The sequence below is a fragment of the Pleurodeles waltl genome, chromosome 4_2 (genome assembly GCF_031143425.1).
Source record: "Pleurodeles waltl isolate 20211129_DDA chromosome 4_2, aPleWal1.hap1.20221129, whole genome shotgun sequence".
NCBI classification, from domain to species: Eukaryota; Metazoa; Chordata; class Amphibia; order Caudata; family Salamandridae; genus Pleurodeles; species Pleurodeles waltl.
The window spans coordinates 43,772,839-43,795,584 of NC_090443.1; the positions used below are offsets into that span (position 1 = coordinate 43,772,839).

The 22,746-nt window shown below is 45.1% G+C and overlaps 1 protein-coding gene across 4 annotated transcripts in view; it reads right to left on the bottom strand.

Moving 5' to 3' along the window:
* Positions 1-203: 203 nt before the first annotated feature.
* The window catches only part of MYL6 (myosin light chain 6), a 61,655-nt gene continuing 39,112 nt past the window's right edge, over positions 204-22,746 (bottom strand). The window contains exons 1-7 of one of the 4 annotated variants that reach the window (XM_069230574.1): positions 15,159-15,279; positions 14,306-14,333; positions 6,332-6,475; positions 5,776-5,949; positions 5,155-5,232; positions 4,579-4,619; positions 204-521 (exon numbers count right to left, since the gene is read on the bottom strand). In XM_069230574.1, coding sequence (XP_069086675.1) covers positions 4,591-4,619; positions 5,155-5,232; positions 5,776-5,949; positions 6,332-6,475; positions 14,306-14,333; positions 15,159-15,161 — 456 coding nt within the window. In that variant the 5' untranslated portion in view covers positions 15,162-15,279 and the 3' untranslated portion in view covers positions 204-521; positions 4,579-4,590. Of the gene's footprint in view, positions 522-4,578; positions 4,620-5,154; positions 5,233-5,775; positions 5,950-6,331; positions 6,476-14,137; positions 14,166-14,305; positions 14,334-15,158; positions 15,280-22,746 lie in introns of those variants that run through there. The other 3 variants (XM_069230572.1, XM_069230573.1, XM_069230571.1) reach the window with 3 other exon arrangements.

The window sequence follows — 22,746 nt, forward strand, 5'->3', positions numbered from 1 at the left end:
CCAGTCCTCATGGCCCCAGCAGCACAGTCTTTGGCCAGGATTAGCAGCCAAAGGCTGGGAACCCCCCCCCCCCCCCCCCCAACCAAATAAATAACGTGCTTGACCATAATATTTTTCGGTGCACAACAATTTTTTTTTTATATATATTTTTCATACAACTTATTAAAATACAATGATCACAACATTTCTGAACACAAGTCAGGGAGTGTGAAAATGTTATCTTTATTACAGAAAACTGTAAGAGCAACAGTTACAAGAGACAAGATGTGGTCATTCCATAGGTCCCTGCAACCTGGATGTAACAGGGCCAGCCCTCAACCGTATTCTGTGCAAAAACCGAGCAGTTACGCAGCAACTAGAATTCGTCTTGATAGCTTCAGGTGGCGGAAGACCTCTAGGTCGATAAAGGCACTGAACCAAAAGTGAAGTATGTTGAGGAGCTCGGTGGTGGAAAAGTCACTTTCTAGAAGAGCGTAGGTTGGGGAGGGGATTTCAGCCATTCATCACCATTCGGACGAGTTCTGTGGAAAGAAAGCAGATAAGAGTGAGAAGGAGTACAGGCCGCAGCTCCTCTCCCAGGAGCAGACATGTTGGAAACTGGTGTGAAACAGGCTCCCATGACGCCTGGGGCTTAACATTACTCGGGCCTACACAAACAAATATTTATTTCCACCCAGTCTTTACAGCAAGTGAATAATTTCAGTTCAAGCTCAACTGCTGCAGGCCAACTAGACCCATGTCCGCAGTTTCTTCTCGGAGGGCAAGACAGAGCAGATCTTGCATTGACACTTAACCCAAGATAGTGTCCATGCATTACTTTGAACTATCTCATAGGATTCACTACAGTACGCAAGTCCCTGCTCTGACCCAACGAAAAGCCGAATATTGGTTTCGTTGAGATATATTGATTCCGTACCATTATAATGGTGCACCTCCGGACTTCACAGAATAAAAGCCAGATGCAAGGCCTTAACCTCTACAAGGCAGTTCAGAATCGCTGCTGTTTGTATCACCATCCATCGGTGGAAAGGGACATTTTTATTGTCCCCTCCTCAATGCACCTGCAATCAATCATTTATTTCTGAACGAGAAACCTAGGAAAAGATTTAGAACCCCCTAAAAGGAAATTTACAGGATAGGGTCCCCTTGACATAAATGTCGGAAGCGCAAACTGTTCTTCCATTTCTTTATTCCTAATGCGAACCTTCAACCCACGGGGTCAAATGAAAATTAAAATAAGGCTCTAGTCAGCAGAGGCTCCTCCCCACCATCTAACAGATCTGTGCGTCATGGGAGCTCATTTCCTACCACGTAAGGGGCGTCAACGAAAGGCTTGCTTCTACAGCACTAGATGCCAGCCCAGCAGCGCACGTGCAGCTCTACTTTCTGCAGAAAGTTCTGAGGTAATCTACAGCGGGCAGGAAGAGAGCAGAGGCCAGTCTTGGACAGCAGGCAGGAGGGGCATTCATAATGAGCAAAAAGATGGCATGGGAGGGCAATGCAGTCCCAGAGACAGCGTTAGAGGAAAGGCTGCAGGGATAGAGCTGAACTATCAGGAACAGCAAAGCACCTGTCCCAAGGACTTTGCAACTAGATTCTCGGATTCTTGCACCTCAAGCTCTCTCATGCAGCCCATGAGAGTCTCAGAATCACGGTCTAGAGCTCGCTCCATGAAGCGGCGAGTGGCGTTTCAGGTAGTAAACCTTGTCAAAGTAGTGTGTTAATCCACATATTAAAAAAAAAAAAAAAAAAAACAACCACACAAACACACCACTGCTAACTAGGTAAGAAAGCAGTAAGAAAATAAGACGCTTCAAGAATGGAGAACTTGGCTAAAGTAAATGGTGCTAGCGTCAGGCTGCAGTCTTTGGGTTTTGAGAGTTCTATATCCTAAAAACAAGTTACCAAATGCATCGGGCTGCCTCTGCTGTACAGTATTGCGTCTGTTGCAAGGAACACATCTGAAACCAGGTTACATTTTCAAAAGAGTCATTCACTTTGGGACATCTTAGTAGTAAACGACTAGTTCTTTACAGCGCCTATAGTTTCAGACATGAAAAAATGGTGTTCGCTATTCTCTAACCCAAACTCCAAGGGCGGCTGTGAAACAGAGGAAAACTACTTTTAGTGACTTTGATACCTTGTGCCCTTTATCGTTCATCTGCTTAACTAGTCGAGAAGTTCCAGAGATGGCAGCCATGAACAGAAAAGCTCCTCTGTATTCCCTTACTCTCTTCCTGCTTTCCCTCCTTCCTTCAGAATGGAGACTTCAAAACTAGGAGTGGGTGGCAGTGTATGCACAATCAGACCAAGCAAATACGTTGCAAAACAATCCTAGGCTTAGGACATCATCCTTTCGCTGATACAATATGGAATGATTAAAACGTGCAGAAAGTATAGCACGTGGTCCATGTACAAACACTGTAGTTTCCGAGGAACACAACTGCTGACTTTACTCTGGAGGAGGGGCGTGAGCTCCTCTTTTCTGATACACTGTTGAAATAAATGAGACCATCTTCCTGGCAACAGCAGGTTTACCCGTCTCACTGTTTTGGAAGACCAACTAGGTTATTGAAGATGGTCAGAATTTAAAATAGGAGCTGTCCTTTCTGGGTAGATACAGGAGCTCTGTTCTAGACAAGATTATGGTATGTGTCCTCAAATGAGGAAGCACGTGGTCGTGGCTGAAAAAAGAAGTTATTTGCAGATTTTAATAAACATTTGGAGCAACAGAAGGAACTATTTGAAGATCAGTTATATTTTTTATTTTTATAAATACCAGGGCTCTCAGATCAGTTCACATCACAGGTAGTCAAACCAGCTTGTGAGTTACAGGCTTAAAAAAGTAAGTTTACGATTGAGGTGCAGGGTCTCCAACCAGATAACTGAAGCGTAAAAAAGTGCACCAAAATGTTGCAACTCTTTTTGTAAGGAAAGGCATTAAAATAAGCTGATTATTGACGGATAATATTTGAAGGAATCAAATATCCTCAATCACAAGCAGATGAAACTCCTCCCTTTACACTCCAATGACCATAACCAAATTAAGACATTTATTTTTATATTGGGAGACTGCTTTCTAGCAATTCAGATTAGTCTTATTTTCAGACGTTAATTCCACAGTGACAGGGAGGACTTAAGAATCAATCCCTTCACCTACAACCGGGGGAAGGGGGTGTTCTTTGCGAACACTAGAAGCATTAAGTACAGAAATAAGAGGGGCCAAACTGGGGCAACTAGAATGCAAGGACCACATTAATTTCCTGCGGATGGGGATCAGTCCATGGTGAGGCATAAAGGAAATCTGGCCATTCCCTATTGCACCAATTTTCACATACCAACTTCTGTGTACTATAAAGTTACATTTTTATTTCAAGATGGGAAAAACTGGCTTATTTCTAATGGGCAGCTGGACCGAGTCGGTTCTATGTACAGACTCCTGCTAGAAAGGCACTAATAGAGCACTGCTCTAGTGCACGGATGACAATGAGACATGGGACCTTCCCACTTGTTTCATTGAGACATTTCAGCAATGATTTCTGCTTCGACATTAATTACTCATCAAGGAAAAGGAGACGGATAGTCCAGGGGGAAAATATATAAGACTGCGCCATCCGGAAGCTGCACATGTGCAACCAATGTCAGGACCCAGAAACAGAATGCAAAAACCTTTTTTTTTTTAAATTCACTTCACAAACCCAAAGAGTGACTGGGACATGAGAGAAACAAAATCAGCAGGACGAAAATTTGTCAGGTATTGTTGTTCCTCCAGGTGTTATGGCACACACACGTAAAGGTAGGCCAGGCAGTTTTGAGGGGCCATGTAGCAAGGGTAGGCTTGCAGATTGTAAAAGCATAACTGCCTATTTATTAACTGAAGACGCAGTTTTGAATCTACCAATAGGTGGCGGCAGCTCTCTGACTGCCAAGTGGAGGGAGATCAACCTTACCCAAAAACCTTTTCTCCGTTCAGCAGCAGGGACATGGCTTATTTCCGTGCACGGTGGTAAAATACTTTTAAGATGGCTGCCACTGGCACGGCAACCAGACCGTCTTTAGTGGGCGTCATGAAAAGATAAGGCCAATATTTGGTCAAAGCTAGAGACAGCACTTCTAACCGAAAGGTACTGCTGCTGGCAATGAAGTTACTGGGAAAAGGAAATTTGGATCTAGAGTCTGTAAGTATCGGTCCTGCTCCAAACGCCAAAATGGGGGCAAAATACACAAAACCTGTTACTGTTACCAAGAGCAAAGTCTAACCTTCAAGGGCAAAAGAAAATAAACTGACAGAAGCACCGTCAAGACACACCTTGGCAGTCTGGGCTACTTCTAAGCAGTCACAGCAAACACAAGTCCCTGGGTTAGAAGAACAGCACACACTTCAGGAGTCACTTATTCAGGATGGCAGGTACATATATACATTTGCTAAACACAAATGTATAGATGCGAGTATTTGTAAAGGTTTCCTTCAAGGCAGGTCCATGCAGAGACATGCTGAGAGGAATGAACAAGGAAGGTGGAGAAGAAGAAAGTAAACCGAGGGCCTTAAAATAAAAGGAATTCAGAGTCGATGCGTACCCCCGGAGCCCATCAAGCAGACATGATGTGTCTGATAAATGCTGTGGGAAGGAAGAAATATTATTGAACAAAATTACAGCACCAACGTCCACTTAATCACATCCCCAGCTCAGAACATTAGATTTCCTGAACCACCCTCCATCAAGACACGTGAATACATACAACTAACCACCACTGAAAAAAGAATAGGAAATGTGTGCCTCCCACCTCCCTTCTAGTGGGGGTAGCTTATTAACTAATTTCAGCGTTGTGCAAACTTTGGGAGAACCTGGAAAGGGAACCTTCTAATAGGACACATGAAATTCAACATTTGAAATACATCCCGTCCCTTCAAAATACACTGTACCAGACTTGTTTGGAGTAGGAGAACTGTTATACTATGTACTCATTTCTCACATGCAAGGTCAGGCTGTACAGTCGGAGGTTGAAGCACTCAATAATAAAAAATAAAATAACACACAAAGTGAATGTGAATTGACATGGCCAGGAGATGGTAAGAAATTAACTCACCTCCTCAAACCAATCCTCCCTCGAACCACAATAAAAGAAGAACATTAAACCATGAATTAAACCCACCTTCATAACAGACGCAGCCATTGGCATCTTCGTGTCCAGCCAGAAGCAACTCCACTTCATCTTCGGTCATCTTCTCACCTGTGCAAAGGAAAGGGACAGCCAACAATGCACACAGTCTGTGAAAAAACATGGTTGTATAACAGCCCAAACTGCAGCAGCATACACAGCTTCATGCCCAGCACGCACTCCAAAATGTACTTCTGCTACATAAGCGGCACTAGCTGGTGAGACTAGCAATCAGACAGCAGGTATTCTGAAGTGGCGCCTGCCCATAAGACAGTGAAGCCACAAATTCCCAGGACATGGGTCACCAAGATTAACTAACAGTCAGTCACAGCTCTACCCCAGAGGAAGGGCAATTTAAAAATATATATATAATAATAATTGTAATCCAACAGTGCCTCCATGACCCCAAAAGAAAGCAAAGTTAAATGCTATTCATAGGACAATTTGTGATGCTGAAACAGGGCACATTTGCTGTAACATTTAATGAGAGTAGGATGCTAAGCTCTGAATCAGAAAGGAAGGCCCCGAACACAGCTTTTGGGACTCCTGAAGGGGTAAGTAGTCAACTACATCATGCCTTGAAAAAAATAGCGATTTGCCAATATGGCCGCTTACCTAGAGTGACCAACACATGCCTCAGCTCAGCACCCATTACAGAGCCATTAGCTTCTTTGTCGAAGACCCTCAAACCCTCTACAAAGTCGTCATAGCTTCCCTGGTCCTTGTTCTTTGCGATGGTCTGCAACATGGGCAAGAACTCGTCAAAGCCAAGCATCTTGGTGTTCAGCTCTGTGAAGGAGAAGAAAGTTCAAAGAAGCAGTCACCTGGTGCAGCAGCAAGCAAGTTGGTGAGTCCACATTAACAGTGACAACCCCCAAGCCACCTGGGCGTCCATGTTTCCTGAAAGCACCCACAACCTCCATTCAGTTTTTGCCCCACCCCAGACTGAACATGAAGAGGACATTCATGAAGTGGTCCATATAGCAAGTGAGAGCAAGACATACCTCCAACTCAATGTGAAGAAAACATCAAACAGATAAAGGTACACACAAGCCCAGAACAACACAGATTCCTCCCTGACTAAAGTGCAACAGAGCCACTTGCACAACAACATTTTATATCAAAAGGTACGTTACCCCAAAAAGCAGTGGCGGGCACTGCTCTCACTCACCCTCTGATTTGGGGTTCCCCAGCACCTTAAGAACCTCTGCATTTGTGGGGTTTTGGCCCAAGGCCCGCATGACGTCCCCGCACTGGCTGAACTGGATCCGGCCATCGCCGCTGCGGTCAAAGAGGAGGAATGCATCCTTGTACTCTGCAGGGTAAAGCAAGGGGAGCGTCAGCACATCTAACAGGACTGCAGATTCGAGAGGGTTAGCGAAAGGGGTCGAGGGAGAGGGTCGTTAGGTGCAGAAAGACAAACTACTCTTGCTTGCATCCCAGGCCTGCCCAAACGTCCCCACTCTGAGACAACCTATCCAAGACGCGGAACGTTCCATGGATTAGGACTTGAAATGGAGAAATGGTACACTAATGTAAAAAACTTAAAGAGCAGAAATGCGGCTGTACGCAGAGGTGGGGTGGCGCCTTCAGCTTACAACCACAAACAAACGGTCGGTGCAAAGAGTAAACAAAAGGTAAATAACGTATGGCAATAGACAAAGAAGGTCTGGTCACAACCACCACCCTCTGCAGCGTGTTAGTTAACAAGTTCGTCCCTAGGGATTGGAGTAAGCAATAAACGTAATTATTGCCGTCAAGAGGCATTTTCCTTCTAGATTCTATACACATTGATATGGAGAGTCCTGGTACTGCTTTTTCGGGGGTAAACATTTCTGCCACAAAACACGAGGACCGGGATCCTATCTACGCAATACTTTTCCACGGGGGTTGGTTCAGTGCATCGGCCCGCAACTTGCCAAAGCAGGGTCACCTACCACATTTAAGTTCCAACCCTCCCTACTAATTTCTCAATATATAGTTTCAGATAAACCTGCCATGACGTAAGGCTGTAGATCCAGGTAGGAGCCTCTTACTCTAAGCCTTCACTTGCGTCAGCAGGGAGGGTACTAAACAATGTCTCTGCTCAAGTGTCAAACAAAGCACCAAAGACACGGTATGTGCCGGGATACAGTGGGTCACCTGATCCCAAGACGCAAATGGCAATTGAAAGCATGCTTAATATTTCAGTAGGTCTGCAGGATCGAGTTACACATATCGGACTTCTGTGTATTTAGCACAGAGGCGAAGTATCGGTTCGGGGTCCGTGCAAGAGTCGAGTATTGAAATTATTTGGCAACAAACTATGTTAGAACAAGAGGTGTTTTAATTTTTTTTTTTTATTTTTTTTTTAAAAGGCTAATTTTTCAACATTAACACACAGAAGTGATCCACGTCAGTACCTCAGATTTTAGCTCTACACTGAGAAGCATTTATAAATCGAATGTTTAAACAAGCAGAAAAAACTTCTCTGCTTTAACACTCACCCCCCCCCCACCCCACCACCATAATGCTCTTTGTGAACTAAGTGGCAAATTAGTTGTCCCAAGTATGCTACATGCAGGGCCACTGGAATTATGCGTCAGTAGAGGGTCAAATTATGGGGCAGTGTTGAGTAAATTATGCGGCTGGAAAAGGCAAACTATATGGCTCATTCTGTGATAGTATTACTTCATTATATTGCCACTTTAAGCTGATTAACACTGCCTGGACATTAACTGTACCTCTTCACCACCAGTTTAACACCCAAGTATAGCAATAAGCTACAGAAAGGTGATCAGCCAACCCTTGCAAATGGCCTTCCACTAACTTTTGAACCGTTTGAGCTAGAAACGTTTTTTTTTGGTTAAAACCTGCAGATTATGTCACAGGTGTGGCATTTCTACAATAATGCAAGAATCACAGTGGCCACCCAATCGCATACATTTCAGTGACCGATTATTTGTGGACTAATTTCTCATTATAGGTGGAGCTATAATACAGACTACTAAATAAAATGTGAGGTTTTTGTACAGCACACACCCTGAACTCACATGTTTGAAGGTGCAGTCATGTGATAATGAACTAAATGAAGGTTCTGTGAACTAAAGCCTTTGCCCAGGATCACACAATTTGGTCAAGCAGGGAAGTTGGGATTAATCACAAATTTTGTAGTTTTACACTATACAATTCAGCCACTAGAATGTTTAATTGATGGCATCTGAGATTAGAGTTAATGACGAGGGGAATCTGCATTTTTTCTGTGTGTGTGCGCGTGGGGATTTGCTTCGTTTCACATGATGCTAACCCAAGGCAAGGATTTGTAAATTTTTCTCCATGGTGTATATATATATATATATATATATATATATATATATAGTCAGTAGCTGTAGCCACTAAGTCTCCCATGAAAGCTCACTTCTTTTTGGGCTCAGGGTTACACGGGAAACTTGAGCTGAACCAGAGCAAGGCATCTGGTTCGAGCTTTGACTGGCTTATCTCTACTAAACTACCATCATGCTGAAACCCACAAAATATAAACCACTGCACTATCCTGCCCTCAGTGTAGATCAGGCAGTCCTCTTGAAGGCCACACCTTTAGAACCATCTACTCACTTAGCACAGGTAACTGAACATAACTTCAATTTAGAAACAGGCTGACTTAAAAGGCACACCACCAATTAAAGAAGGTGCAAGGCCCTTCAATAGTGCAGGACCATGAAACGTGCAAAATGGGGAAAAGCTGCCACTGTCTTAAACTCACAAAGTCATAGGTCGTGGAGAGCCCCAGCTAAGCTTTAGTGTGGCCTGCAAGCTAGGGCCATGCCTGGAACTAAAACGCAGGTCGGGCTGGACTGTTCTCTTGAGAGGCAAGACTGATTTGCATATGGCTGGGTCCAAACTTAGGCAGCAAGCTGGGCAAAAAATGATGGGTTGGGGGTATGGCCCAAGCAAGTGCCAGTGGCTGAGATTAATTTAAGCATTCCCTCCATCACATTGTTTTTTTATTTTTCCATTTGCCAGCCCAAGTGCACCGAGTATGCCCAGACACTGGTCCCAGGCTCACAGTGCCACTGGAACCAAGCTATACCTGGCTGAAGAGCCCCAACCAGGGAGAAAACTGTCCTGGTTGCTTGTGTTCCGGTCCACGAAGGACTTGGCCTGGCAATTTGGGCTGGACTGTTCCCTTGAGGAGCAGGGTAAAGACCGATTTGCATATGGATGGGTCCAAACTGAGGTGGCAAGGTGGGCAAAAAAAAAAAAAAAAAAATGACGGATTGGGATGCAGCCCTAAGTTATTGCCAAGGGTTGAGATTGTTTCATGCATTCTATCCATCACCTCATTGTTTTTCCAATTGAACCAAAGTAAAGTAGTTCCCATTTAAAGTTGCTCAGGGTTAATTACAGTCCTTATTAAAAAAACAAAAAACAGCACAGGCCACTCCCAACATAGTGTAAACTGGCTTCTCAAAAACAGAGTCACACTACACCCTGACCTGAAGAGGTAAGGTAGCCTGCGGAAAGCACCAGCCTCATCCCCAAGCTTGGTAAACATGCCATCCCAAGTCTCACATGCCAAACCGTAGGTCATGTGTTCCATGTACTGTTTCAGTATATTATTAGAACTGTTGTGCTATGTCAAGCCTGAACAGGGGATTCAAGAAGTGGTTATGTTAACCAGTAGTAGAGCAGACATTATTCTAGAAGCTTTATAGTAGTATGGCATTATAATGGGACCAGTGTTACCAGAAGGCGCTACCAATCGTGCGGCCTGTATTAGAGGTGGGTTGAGCCAGAGCTATGCCTCTGACTGTCAGAAAACAAGCAGAGCTACTGCCTGCCACCCATGCTCAAGAACTAAACCGAAGTATTAACCTCAGATGGAAAGGATTAAAAATAAAAATTATTGCCATCATGTGGCTGGATTGCACAAAGTGAAACCAGAAAACCTAGGATCAATCCCAGCGTGACCAAATTGTGCGATACTAGAGAGATATTTTACAGAGCCGCCTTTTTATCATCATACAGGGAAGTACCTTCAAATATGTGAATGCGATATGTGCTGCACAAAACGTTTGTGTTTGACTTAACATGCTATAATGTTGCACCATCTATTATAATGACGTTGGGCCACATGTCTGGCATAAATGACCACTGACTTGCCTCTTAGTTCACTACTGGCATTGTCATAAGGCTGGAGTGGCAGGGATATTTATAAACTATCACTTAATAAATATCTCTCAAGCCAGTAAGATAATCTGGTGCACTAAGGTGAAATGCTTCCATATGTCAAAAAGTACACTTTAATTAACAAAAAAAAAAAAAAAAAATCATTTATAAACATTGCAGTGTGGTTTGCATGCCAACTTTTAATGCTCGACTTGTGCAAGGGCTCCTAGAGCCAAGCCAGACCCCTGGCTCATCTATCTCTCAATTTTTTTTTTTGTCTCGTCCGCCTTAGCCTAGGTTTACAACTAGTGTTTGGCAGAGCACAACCTGGGGTGGAAAACTAGTCATACCTTTGGTTGTAGATGTATAGGTCAGTAACTACTCTATCCATCAGTCAGCACAACCCCATCTACCACAAAGACAACCTCCAAACACACAACTCAGCTCCTACCAACATCAACTGGCTATCAATTAGGGCATCACTCAAAAGGCCAAAGGATCTGTAATAACCTACCCCATACGGTTGCAATGAAACCCAAACTAGACCATGGGAGTCTATTCATAAACTGCATTTAATAGTGCTACAAAATGGTATTCACAAACCTACGAATGGAACGCGCCATCTCTCCTGTCTTTTTTATAGGGTGATTCTCATACATCTAAGTCTGCACTTAGCAGTAAACGCGAGAGGTTCATGGGGGAAGTAGCTGGAAAAAAGGGATCACGCTTACTGCTGAATGGGAGAGGCCTGCCCCCTCCCACAAAAAAAGTAAATATTGCTGTTCACAAACAGCACTTCTAAAGTCAGAACACAAAAAAGGGAACCAAATCAGAAGTAAATTACTTCGGTACCACACATGGTCAACCACAGTTACTTCAACATCTTCTTATAGAAAATAATGGAGGTAAAGACTTAAAATAAGACCTCATTGGAAACAATGCAAAACTAATGTATATAAAGGCGTTTAAAAAAAGTGACAACATATTTGTATGTAAAAAAACTCAAATAAAACTGATTAAAATATTTGAGAAACCTTTGAATGTATGAAACAAATATGTATTTAAACTACATCTAATTTTATATGTCAGATTTAATAGCCTCAGGGGGGAGTTAATCACAAGCCAGATCAGTGTCGCTGGAGCCCCCCCCCCCCTTTAAAAAAAAAAAAAAAAAAAAAAAAAAAAACACACACACATAAACACAACATGATGCATCGCGTTGCTCAGTAATAACCTTAACAGGAAATAAAGGCAAGGGAGAGAAGCGGGATGATAAAGAGGGAGGAAACAAGTGAGGAGCAGATTGTCACAGAAAAGAAATTAGATGGGTGGGGGTAGCTCAAATAATAAAAACATGCCCATAAAATGTAATGTGCCCTCCAACCTGAGAACCGGAAAGTATCTCCAAAATAGTCAGATTATGGATAAGTAAACATATCTGGGAACAAAGTGTTTGTGCAAAGCCCCCCCCCCCCCCCCCCACGGAGAAGGAGGGCAGGAAAGGCTTGTGAGGGAGGGGCAGCCTGCGGCTATGCGAGTCGTCTCTCCCAAACAGGAATGCTCTCACCCCCGCCAGGTCGCGTCCTCCAGCACCAAATAAGGAAGCAAAAGCAACACGCCCGCCATCTTAGGAGGGGAGGAACAGTGCCGGCTGCGGAACTCTTCATGCTTGCCGCTCTTCCTGACGCTGGGCGCCAGACCGATGGGTAACCCCACTGTACCGAGCACTGCACTCAAAGCACACGCAGGAGCCATCGGTATGCCCGAGGCACTGACAATGTATTCCCTATACAGAAGTCACCGTATACGAAGGCATGCACCGTCACCAGAAAATAACCAGCCTGATCCTGATACTAATGTGCCCCATGCTCAATACCCCAAATAGAACTTTAAAGTAAGTAGGGTTGTTTCACAAGGGCTTGGATATCAATTTCACCAGCCGCGAGAGGCTAAAATTATGTGCACATCTGTCTACGACATCTACCCTTGTCTTCATGTGAAGAAGAGAGATCACTGGGATTTCACGCTTTACCGATAGGCGACCTCATCTGTAACATATACAGATAGTGAGTGGGCAGTGCATGGCAGAAGCAGGCGCCTAACAAACCATTCGCATCCCACAAACAGAACGTAGTGCCAGGCCCCATATAAATATCGAACAGGTTCAGGCAACACTTGAACTGCTGCAAAGCCATAGCATGCAGCTCAGGTCAGCATAAGCAGCAGTCAGGCACATAACAGGGAACATAATAAAGTGTCGTACAGCACCCCCACACAGGGCAAAATAGGTGGACCTTAATAATATGACTGACATTGAATCAGGCATATTGTTATTAGATGCCCTAGCCCCCGCGTGTCCCTATGGTTTGTGGGGAGGTGCAAAGGGCCGCCACAGATAGGGTCAGTGTCGTGACATTTCAACAAAGGTGGCCTCTTCTCCACGGGGGTTGGGCACAAGATTCAGAAAGTTTAGGGTCTGGGGCTCCAGTTTAGTAACATTGAGATTGTATGATGTCACCAAACCCAAGAATTACCCTGTGTTTTCAATAAGGGATTATCATGTTTTTTTTTTTTTGTAAAGTTGATTTTGGTTATATTATGTTTTTTGTTAGTGTAAATGTAAAACTACCAGAGGGGTGTACTCACACTTATACTGGGGAGGAAGTACCATAAACTGATTCAAAACACCTCTAGCTTGAGCCCGCCCTGCCAACAAGCCAGAAAATTACTGCTTGGGGGCACCAATAGCCAGGCTCGCTTACTTATGGAATGTTGGGAAAACAAATTACGCGGAATGGTTGACTAAATCATGCAACACAATCTGTAGTCTCATTTTACTATGTTGTCATTTTAACTGGGCCTGGGATCAATTTTAAAGCTGGGGTAATTCTGTGTTACTCTGAATCAAATTTACCGAAAACCACGCCCAATCACATACTTATGAGTAATTTGGCACAAAAATCATCCACACACTAGTACATACTTAGCACTAACTATTGTTAGCGTTAACTGCAACAGAATACAATTTTCTTGGTGCAAAATGCATACCTGGATCCGTACTGGATGCAAGGATACCTTATGCACAAAGAAAATAGCACCAGGTTCTGGGTTACACCCCTTGTGGACTCGTGCGTAATTCTGCTGTAATTTCGCGTTAATAAGATAACACTTGTTTAACATCTCTAGGCAGCATCCGACAGGTAATAATTACCAGTGCCTGGGATAGAGTCAAGCATGTCACTCATCCCCTTTTTCTAGATAAGACACCCAAAGCGCGACAGGACAGCCCAAACGTGGATCCCTTAATCAGTGTGGCACTGGACTCGAGCAGCACCTCAAAGATGAGGCCCATCAGATGCATTGCCAAGGGTTGCTCATGTTCTCTAAAGAATGGAGGACCTAGCCTAACACTTCACATTGGATTGTTTCTATATAAGCAGTGCCATGATTAAGTCACATATCTGATTTAGGTCTACGATGTCACAGTGGGCAAAAAAATGGACTTTAATGTGCCACAAGCATACAGTAGTTGCTATTAGTGGAACCATTCCTTTCATCACGTTGTTGCTTTATATCACAGGGAATTAACAATTCAGTCATGTTCTTAGTCACTAAGGCGATCTAACGTCTCACAATGCACTACAGACGGCGAAGTGTTAAAATACACACCGAAAACAGGCACTGTACAGGCGATGACGAATGATAAAAATAAACGATGTTAGTGTAATGGGGAGCCCAGCAACTACACAAATGAAACCACACGGTATCCAAAAGAAATTAAGACGCCAGAGCAGATGACGTGGCCCCCATTCTAAGCCTAAACACTTACCAGTGAGCTGGTCTGGGGTGAACTCAATCTACAGAGAGCAGAAGAAATAAATATGGGGGTGAGGATACAGGAAGAAAGGTGCAGGGCTTGACAGAACGAAGAGGAAAGACGACGCCACTTTCTAAACGCCACACACCAAATGAAAGTGAAGCAATTGTTTTTACTTACCAATAATCTGATCTTCGCCGAAGTCACACTGTTTGGAGCAAAAGACAATGGTGAGTTTTGGCAACTCTTGAACACGGCGGCTACCAGCGAAACCCGCAGCCCACGAAGACCTCTGGCGTCAATATACCATCAAGGAGTTTTTTGCAGCCCCCGCCACCCAAAGTACAATAGTAATAGGTTTGTCTTGTCCAGTGGCAAGCCCTCACCAGTCTGCGTGTAAGGGTGTGGGTGTTCTGGAACAAGTGGATCACGGAGGCCAAATCCCAAACTAGACACCGTCCACAACTCTGAGCGAACGTGGGTTCAGGGCAGACTTTAGGGCCCTTCATGCTTTAGGCAGGAACACCGTGTTACACTCTTAAAAGGCCTCTGCTAAGAGAACGCTGGTATGGCGTGACCAAAACCTGAAAAGCCTGCCTTTCCGTTTAGACCCAGGCTTCTGACCCGATATCAACCCCAGATCATGACCAACAAGCCCTGCCACCCTGAACTCAGGCCTCTCCCTGTGCTGTTTACATGACTCATCCTAAGAGAGGCTTGTTTCGGCCATTCTCTGCATTAGACAAACTTCCTGCTCTACATGGCTTCATTACCCAAGAGCGGGCATCTGGTTTCCTGTGCAGCCGCTGTGAGCGAGCATACGGCCTTCTATCTTGAAGGACCACACCCTACACTAACCTCTGAGCGCAGCCTACCATCCCCGGGCCTCCGTCTGCTTGGCCTTGTAATAATACACGCCATAAGGGTATTTCTCTCTTTGATGCATACACAGCCCTCATCTCGCTGACCCGTCTAGCACCCTGGATCTCCCTTGGCAGCCCCCTCAGCACTCCAGATCCCGCCTGTATCTCACCATCTTGCCTCTGTAGCAGGGTATCGCCTCTTCCTGGAATGCAGCGCCTTTCCGGCTGCGCGAGTCCTTTCTACAGGTGCTGACGTCACAGTATACAGCGAGCCAATGGCAGAGAGCCGAGAGCAAGCATTGACCAGCCCCGACCCCCTTCTGCCTCACACCAGTGGGCGTGGCTTCCATGTCCCAATAGAATATCTCTGGCTCCCCCTGGTGCAAATATCTAGAACTAGAGCGTTCACGATGAGAATCCTTTGCTAAACTCCTTACTTGGCAGCACGGTGTGCTCAGCTGTCAAAGTGCATAAAGAAAGAATGGACCTGCATAGCTACCAAGTTTTCAAACTGCTTATGTATGACAATTCAATGGTTTCATTGTGCTTATGATGGCATTCAACTGCCAAATGTGTGACACTTGGAGTGACACTTTCTCCCGAGTAAAACCGAGCAATGAAATGGATGAAAAAAAATATCAGAAAATTAGATCTTTTTGAGCAAAGAGAAGTTCCTAAGGATCTTGGCTCTGCTCCCACACTCTCACAGACATGTAGCTAATACACAAAGCACTGCCAATAAGGCTGGGGTCGTGCCACGTGGACCAGAGATGCAAGACCCACGCACTCTCTGGTGGAGTAGGTTTGAGTGGATTGCGGTAGGGTGGGTTGGATTGGAGAGGGGTGGATTGAGTCAGGTGGATTAAGTCAGGTGGATTGGAGTGAGTGGACTGGATGGGGTGGATTGGATTAGAGTGGGGTGGATTAAAATGTGGTGAGATGTATTGGATTGGGGTGGACTGGAGTGGGGTGGTTTAGATTGGATTAGTTTGGGTGGATTGGTTTGGAGTGGAGTGGATTGGACTAGAGTGGGGTGGATTGGATTGGAGTGGGGTAGACTGGGGTTGATTGGACTGGAGTGGGATGGATTAGATTAGAGTTTAATGGATTAGGGTGGGGGATTGGAGTGGGGTGGGTTGGATGGATTGAGTTGATGAGGTGGACTGAACAGGGGTAGGGTTGAGTGGAGTAGAGTGAGGTGGATGGGATTGGAGTGGGGTGGATTGGAGTGGAGTGGGCTGGACTGAATGGGGTGTACAGGATATGGTGGATTGATTGAAATGGGGTTGGGAACTGGATTGGGTTGGACGTAAGTGGTGTGGGTTGGAGTGAGGTAGGGAGATTGGAGTAGGGTGGGTTGGATTGGGGTGGATTATTGGAGTGGGGTGGATTGAGTGGTGTGAATTGGAGTGGGGTGAAACAGAAAAGAGTGGGGTGGAATGAAGTTGGGCAGATTGGATTGGCATGGGGTGAGGTGAATTAGATTGCAGTGGGGAGGAGTGGATTGGATTGGGTGGGGTGCATTGGATTTAAGTGGGGTGGACTGGATTGCAGTGGTGTGGATTGGATTTAGGGGGACTGGATTGGGGTGGGGGATTGGAGTGGGGTGGAGTGAATTGGAGTGGGGTAGGGTAGATTGGATTGGAGTAGGGTGGAGGTTCTGGAGTAGGGTGGACTTGATTGGTGTGGATTGGAATGAGGTTGATTGGATTGGGGTGGAGTGAACAGGATTTTAGTGGACTGGATTTGAGTCTGGTGGATTACAGTGCATTGGACTGGACTAGAAAGGACTGGATTGGAGTGGGGTGGATTAAGGTGGTTTGGAGTGTAGTGAATTGGAGTGGGAGGATTAAAGTGGACTGGATTGGACTGGAGTGGGTGGAGTAAGATGGATTGGAGTGGGTTGGGAGGATTGGACTGGAGTTGGGAGATTGGGTTGCAGTGGATTGGATTGGAGTGGGGTGCGATGGCTTTGAGTGGGTGAATTGGATTTGAGTGGGTGAATTGGATTGGATTGGTGGGGTGGATTGGAGTCTGGCAGATTGGAGTGGGGTGCATTGTTTTAGATTTGAATGGAGTAGACTGGAGTGGGACAGATTGTTTCAGGCTGTAGTGAAGCAGATTGGAGTGGGGTAGATTTGAGTGGGGCAGATTGTGTTGGATTAGAGTGGGACATATTGGAGTGGGGCAGATTGTTTTTTATTGGAGTGGGTTAGATTGTTTGTGACCGGAGTGGGCATATTGTTTTTTATTGGAGTGGGGCAGATTGTTTTGGACTGGAGTGGTGCGGGTTGTTTTGGATTGGAACGAGGCAAATTGTTTTGAAGTGGAGAATGGCGCATTAATTTGGATTGGAGTGGGATATATTGTTTTAGAGTAGGGCAGATTGTTTTAGATTGGAGTGTGACAGGGTGTTTTAGATTGGAGGTGGGAGTAGTTTTGAAGTGGGACAGATTATTACATTGTTTTAGAGTGGGTAAGATTGTTTTGGATTGGAGTGGGACAGATTGTTTTAGATTAGAGTGGGGCAGATTGTTTTGAAAATGAGTGGGGCAGAGTGGAGTGGGACAGAGTGTTTTGGATTGGAATGGGGTAGTTTGGAGAGGGGCAAATTGTTTTGAATTTAAGTGTGGCAGATTGCAGTAGGGGAGACTGGAGTGGGGCCCATTGTTTTGGATTGGAGTGGGGCAGATTGTTTTCGATTGATGTGGGGCGGCTTAGAGTGGGGTATATTCTTTTGGGTTGTAGTGGAGTAGAATGATTCAAAATGAAATGGGGCTGATTGTTTTGGATTGGAGTGGGGCGGATTTTGGAATGCAGTAGGGCAGAATGTTTTGTATTTGAGTGGGGCAGATTGCTTTGGATTGGAGTGGGGCAGGTTGTTTTGGATTGGAATATGGCAAATTGTTTTGGATAGGAGAAGGGCAAATTATTTTGGATTGGAGTGGGGAAGATTGTTTTAGAGTGGGGCAGATTGCTTTAGATTGGAGTTGGGCAGATTTGTTTAGATTGGAGGGGGAAGTAGTTTTGAAGTGAGGCATATTGTTTGATTGTTTTAGAGTGGGGAAGATTGTTTTGGATTGGAGTATGGCAGATTGTTTTAGATTGGAGTGGGGTGGATTGAAGTGGGGAAGATTGGAGGGGGCAGACTTGAGTGGGTCCGATTGTTTAGGATTGGGTCAGATTGTTTTGGATTGAAGTGGGTCAGATTGGAGTGTGGCAGATTGTTTTGGTTTGGAGTGGAGTAGAATTTTTTGGATTGAAGTGGGGTAGATTGTTTTAGATTGAAGTGGGGTAGATTGTTTTAGATTGGAATTGGGAAAATTATTTTGGACTGGAGTGGGGCAGATTGTTTTGGAATGGGGCTGATTGTTTTAGAGTGCTGCAGATTGTTTTGGATTGGAGTGGAGTGGATTGGAGTGGGGCAGATTGTTTTGGATTGGAGTGGGGCAGATTAGAGTGGGCAGATTGTTTTTAATTGGGGTAGGGCAGATTGTTATGGATTGGAGTGGGGCAGAATGTAGTGGGGTGGGTTGGGAGGATTGGAGTGGGTTAGATTGATGTGAGTGGTTTGGAGTGGGATGGATTGGACTGGTCTGGGCTAGATTGAATTGAGTGGGGTGGATTGGCATTAATTAGAGTGGGGTGGATTGCAGTATATTGCACGATTATATGTTAAAACATAGACCCTGATTGATACTTTTCGGTGCAAAACTGCACTAATGCAGTTTTGCACCAAAATGTTTAGCATTGGCTTGCACTATTACCGAGCACCAGCCAGGCACCATATTTATGGAATGGTGCAAGCCGTGCAAAGGGTAGGCTAGCGCAAAAAAAGAAATGATGTTAGTCGGTTGGGGCTGGCAGTATTGAAGAAGGGTTTTTTTCACCAAAAATGACGTTAGGCAGGTTAGAGTAAAAAAAAAATGACTCTAACCTGCCTAGAGTTATTTTCTGATGCAAAACCACCCATACCACATGCCTCCTGTCTTAGAAAAGACAGGAGTCATGCCCGCCACGCCAATGGCCAGCACAGGGGACCAGGGTCCCCTTGGCATGGCCACTGCACCCAGTGCCATGTAGGGGGCCCATTTCAGGCCCCTTAAATGCACTTTAAAAAAAAACGTACCTGTACTTACCTATACTTACCTGGGATGGGGTACCCCATCCTCCGCTGTCCTTCTGGTGTGGGTGTCCCTCAGGCCTGGGGAGGGCACCTGTGGGCTTATTCCATAGTGTTCCACCATGGAAATAGGCCCACAGGTCCCCTAACGCCTGCCCTGACCCAGGTGTTAAAAAATGGTGCAAAGCAAGCTTTGCACCATTTTGTGACCCCTCCTCCCTCCCGTGCGTGATTTTAGCATGGGGGGATAAATATGGTGCTAAGGCCATAGAGTCATTTTTTGCACGGGAACGCCTATTTTGCATCTCATTGATGCAAAAATAGGTTTCTACGTCCCAAAAATTACTTTAACTCCATAAATTTGGCGCTAGACGGGTCTAGCGCCAAAGTATAAATATGGAGTTAGTTTTGCACCAAATTTGCGTAAAAACAATTATGCAGATTTGGTGCAAAACAAGTATAAATATGTCCCCTAGTTTCAGAAATTACACATACAAAATAAATAATGTTGCTTTGCAATATTTAGAAGAAGGTAATTGTCATCATTTGAGAACAGTACCCACAGGCAAAAAACAGAAAAACCCAAAACATGAGTGCTAAGTCAGAAAAGAAGACTTGGTAAAATAAAAGAAAGTTAACAATAGAAAATAAAACTTTGCAGTTTTTTTTGGTGGGCACATTTTTGTCTGCCACCACTTTCTATTTGCATGGCACTAAAAGTTAAAAAAGAACAAAATAGTACTTCAATCACAGAGGGAGCAGCAGACAGGCACCGATTAACTTGAATCAATCAGTGTTTGGTCCCTGCTCCACAGAGAGGAATGGAAGTGATGCCAGGCCTGTAGTGACTCATTATAAGGCTGTAAAGAAGAGTGCAAGGCAAGCCAATAAATGGTAAATAATGGGCGGGCTCCAAGCCCTTTTTTTTTGTTCACATAACTGTCTCTCAAGCAAGACATATGCACTAGCACATGCTAACATAGGCTTGACCCTAAAAACAAGGTTTTGCCAGCTAGTAAGTGCCATTGATTGGCCAATCCCAGCACTTTACTGAGACATTGACGGTGTGTGTGTATGTGGAGGGAGGGGGTACCAGTTGTTAGAAAAACATCAAAGCAAGGTTGCACCCCTGGATCATTCAGGGCAGGTGCACTCCTGGTGAGCACTCCAGACAGGATGTTGTATCTGTCACAACCAGCTACGTCTCGTGGTACCTAAGGCCACCGCTGCTGAGCTGCGTGAGTCTCGGCTTGATGACTGAATCCTGCAACCATCCCCCAGGTAGCGGCAAGTTGCCAATGTACTATTGTGAGTTGTATAGTCTTATTGTGAAAAAAATGTGAGCCTGGGGGGCCAGGATGCAGGCTCAGTGGTCAGCCAGCATAGTGTGCATTCTGCAAGCAGCATGCAGCTCACACTGCTAATGCAGCTCCTCTCTTCAGTCTTGGCTTGTGCCTCACAGTGCTGGTGGTGTCAGGAGGCACTATAAATGCACGACAAATGCATTTTTTGCAGTAATGCCGACCACCACACTAAAATGTGTTAGTCTAATCTCTGATGCATGGTACTTGGCTTGGCTGAACCTGTGAAACTTGAGAGCTTTGGGACAGAAGCAGAGTGCTCAGCACTGCAAAACCTTTGCTAGGGCAGGAGCAGTTTGCTTGGTATTACAGGGACTGCACACGCAGCAACTGTAATGCTTAGCACTGCACAGATCACCAGCCGTGTGCTTAGGACTAGAGACCATCAGTACTTTGCTCAGTGCGTCAGCACTGGCAGACAGCTAAGAAATGTGTTGAGCATTGCACAGAACCTCGGTGCGTTCTGTAATGCACAGGCCACTGCTGACAGTAGTCAGCTAAGAATTACGCAGGACACGAGCGTAGCCTTCCCCATGTGCCAAAAAGCCAGATAACTCGAAAGATTATAGAAAGCTGACAACATCGAAACCCAACTACCCGTGGGTTTCACCAATCGTTATAACACATGAACAGCAAAGCCCCAGACATTGAAACATCTGTGCAGATGAGATCGTCAAATTGTGCAGTTAAAAGGACAAGTCAAGCAACACCCGATATTGATGACACAGTAGCTAAACTCAATGGCTCAACGTGGTTGATCTAAAGTCAAGCTTCCATCACTTTCTATTGGTGCCAGTCTTCAGATATATAGCTACATTTTTTACATATGTGGACTTACAATGATATAAGGAAGTTTATCAGAATTACTTTCCTGTAATCCTTGCTGGGTGTGGTATAGATCAAAGTGTGGGGTCCTTACGTCATTCAGAATACAGTAGATGGATAAAAGCAGGAATATGGGAGTAAGTTCATAATTTGAGAAGTGAAAGGAGACTGTGCCCAAGAGATGTGATGGGACACTTCAAGAGAATAACCCTGGAAATTAATTCATCACCTGCCTTTTTCCCTCTGGCTTGAAAGAGCAATGCATTTCAGTGATGACACATGAATAAACGAGCACAAAGAAAGATCTCTGGTAGCAAGGCACGACGCGGGTAGACAGCGTCTAACACTATTTTTACAGGGTGGCCTGTAAGATTCAGTAGGCACGTCGGGCCTCTGGGTCGGCGCCACTGCACCTGCTGCACCAATGAAACTTATGCACGTCTCTGCAACAAAACATAACACAGCACATCAAAAGCCATCTGTACCCTACTCAAAGGAAAAGGTTATAGGAAGAAAAATATATCACTTGATTAGTCACTTTCATTGTGAATACAATATGTCCATCAAGGTAAAAATACACTTTGTCAGTAGTAATGATTGCGCTGCCTGTGTATGAAGGGAAACATAATTTAAAAATGTGTACGTCATAAATTATGTACACACGACACAGTCACACGGATGTTTCTGTTTTGAGCAACTGAAAACGATTTAGCGTGAATGTAGCAAGCAAGGAAGGACATGGGATATATTGAGGACGGGGTCTGGGGTCCGCAGGCAATGAGATCAATTTGGCGCGCGAGGCGGACGGTTTGTTGTTGCTATGGAACGGATTGCGAGAGTACAGGGTCACAAGCCTTGCGCAGGCTGTGGAAAAGCACCTCACCCCCATTTGCAAATCGGCCTGGCAACGTTTCTATGGGTGGGTTTCGGGGCTGGCCAGGGATGAGGTAGAAACCAGTGGGGTCATGGGGGATGGTATAGGGGTGAAAACCAGCATAACTTCAACACAGTGCACACTGGGCATCTGGACACGCAGAAAGGGGTACCTCGGAGCGGCACGCAGAGGCTCCCCAGTGCTCCACAAGGATCCTCAGTGGTGCACTGAAAGTGCTCTCATCACACATGGGGCTCCATCCCTTACCATTGATGGTGGTGTAGAATACCCTGTACTGGGAGCGAATGCGCACCAGAGCCATGGCTCTTGGGAGCATTGGAAGAAAACCCAAAAGTGGCGAACCAGCGCCACCTACAGCACCAGCAAATTCTTCCAGCAAACACGTCTGAGTAGTACTCAAGAGCTAACAACAACATAACAAAGGCAACAAGCACTGGCAAAGCCAACAGGTTCACGTGTCAATGGGGGTGCACCTTGACAATTGGATTAACTTGGTCAGGCAAGTGCATTCGATTGGAGGCGTCCCTTATTCTTTTTCTGGAGACTGTGAATAT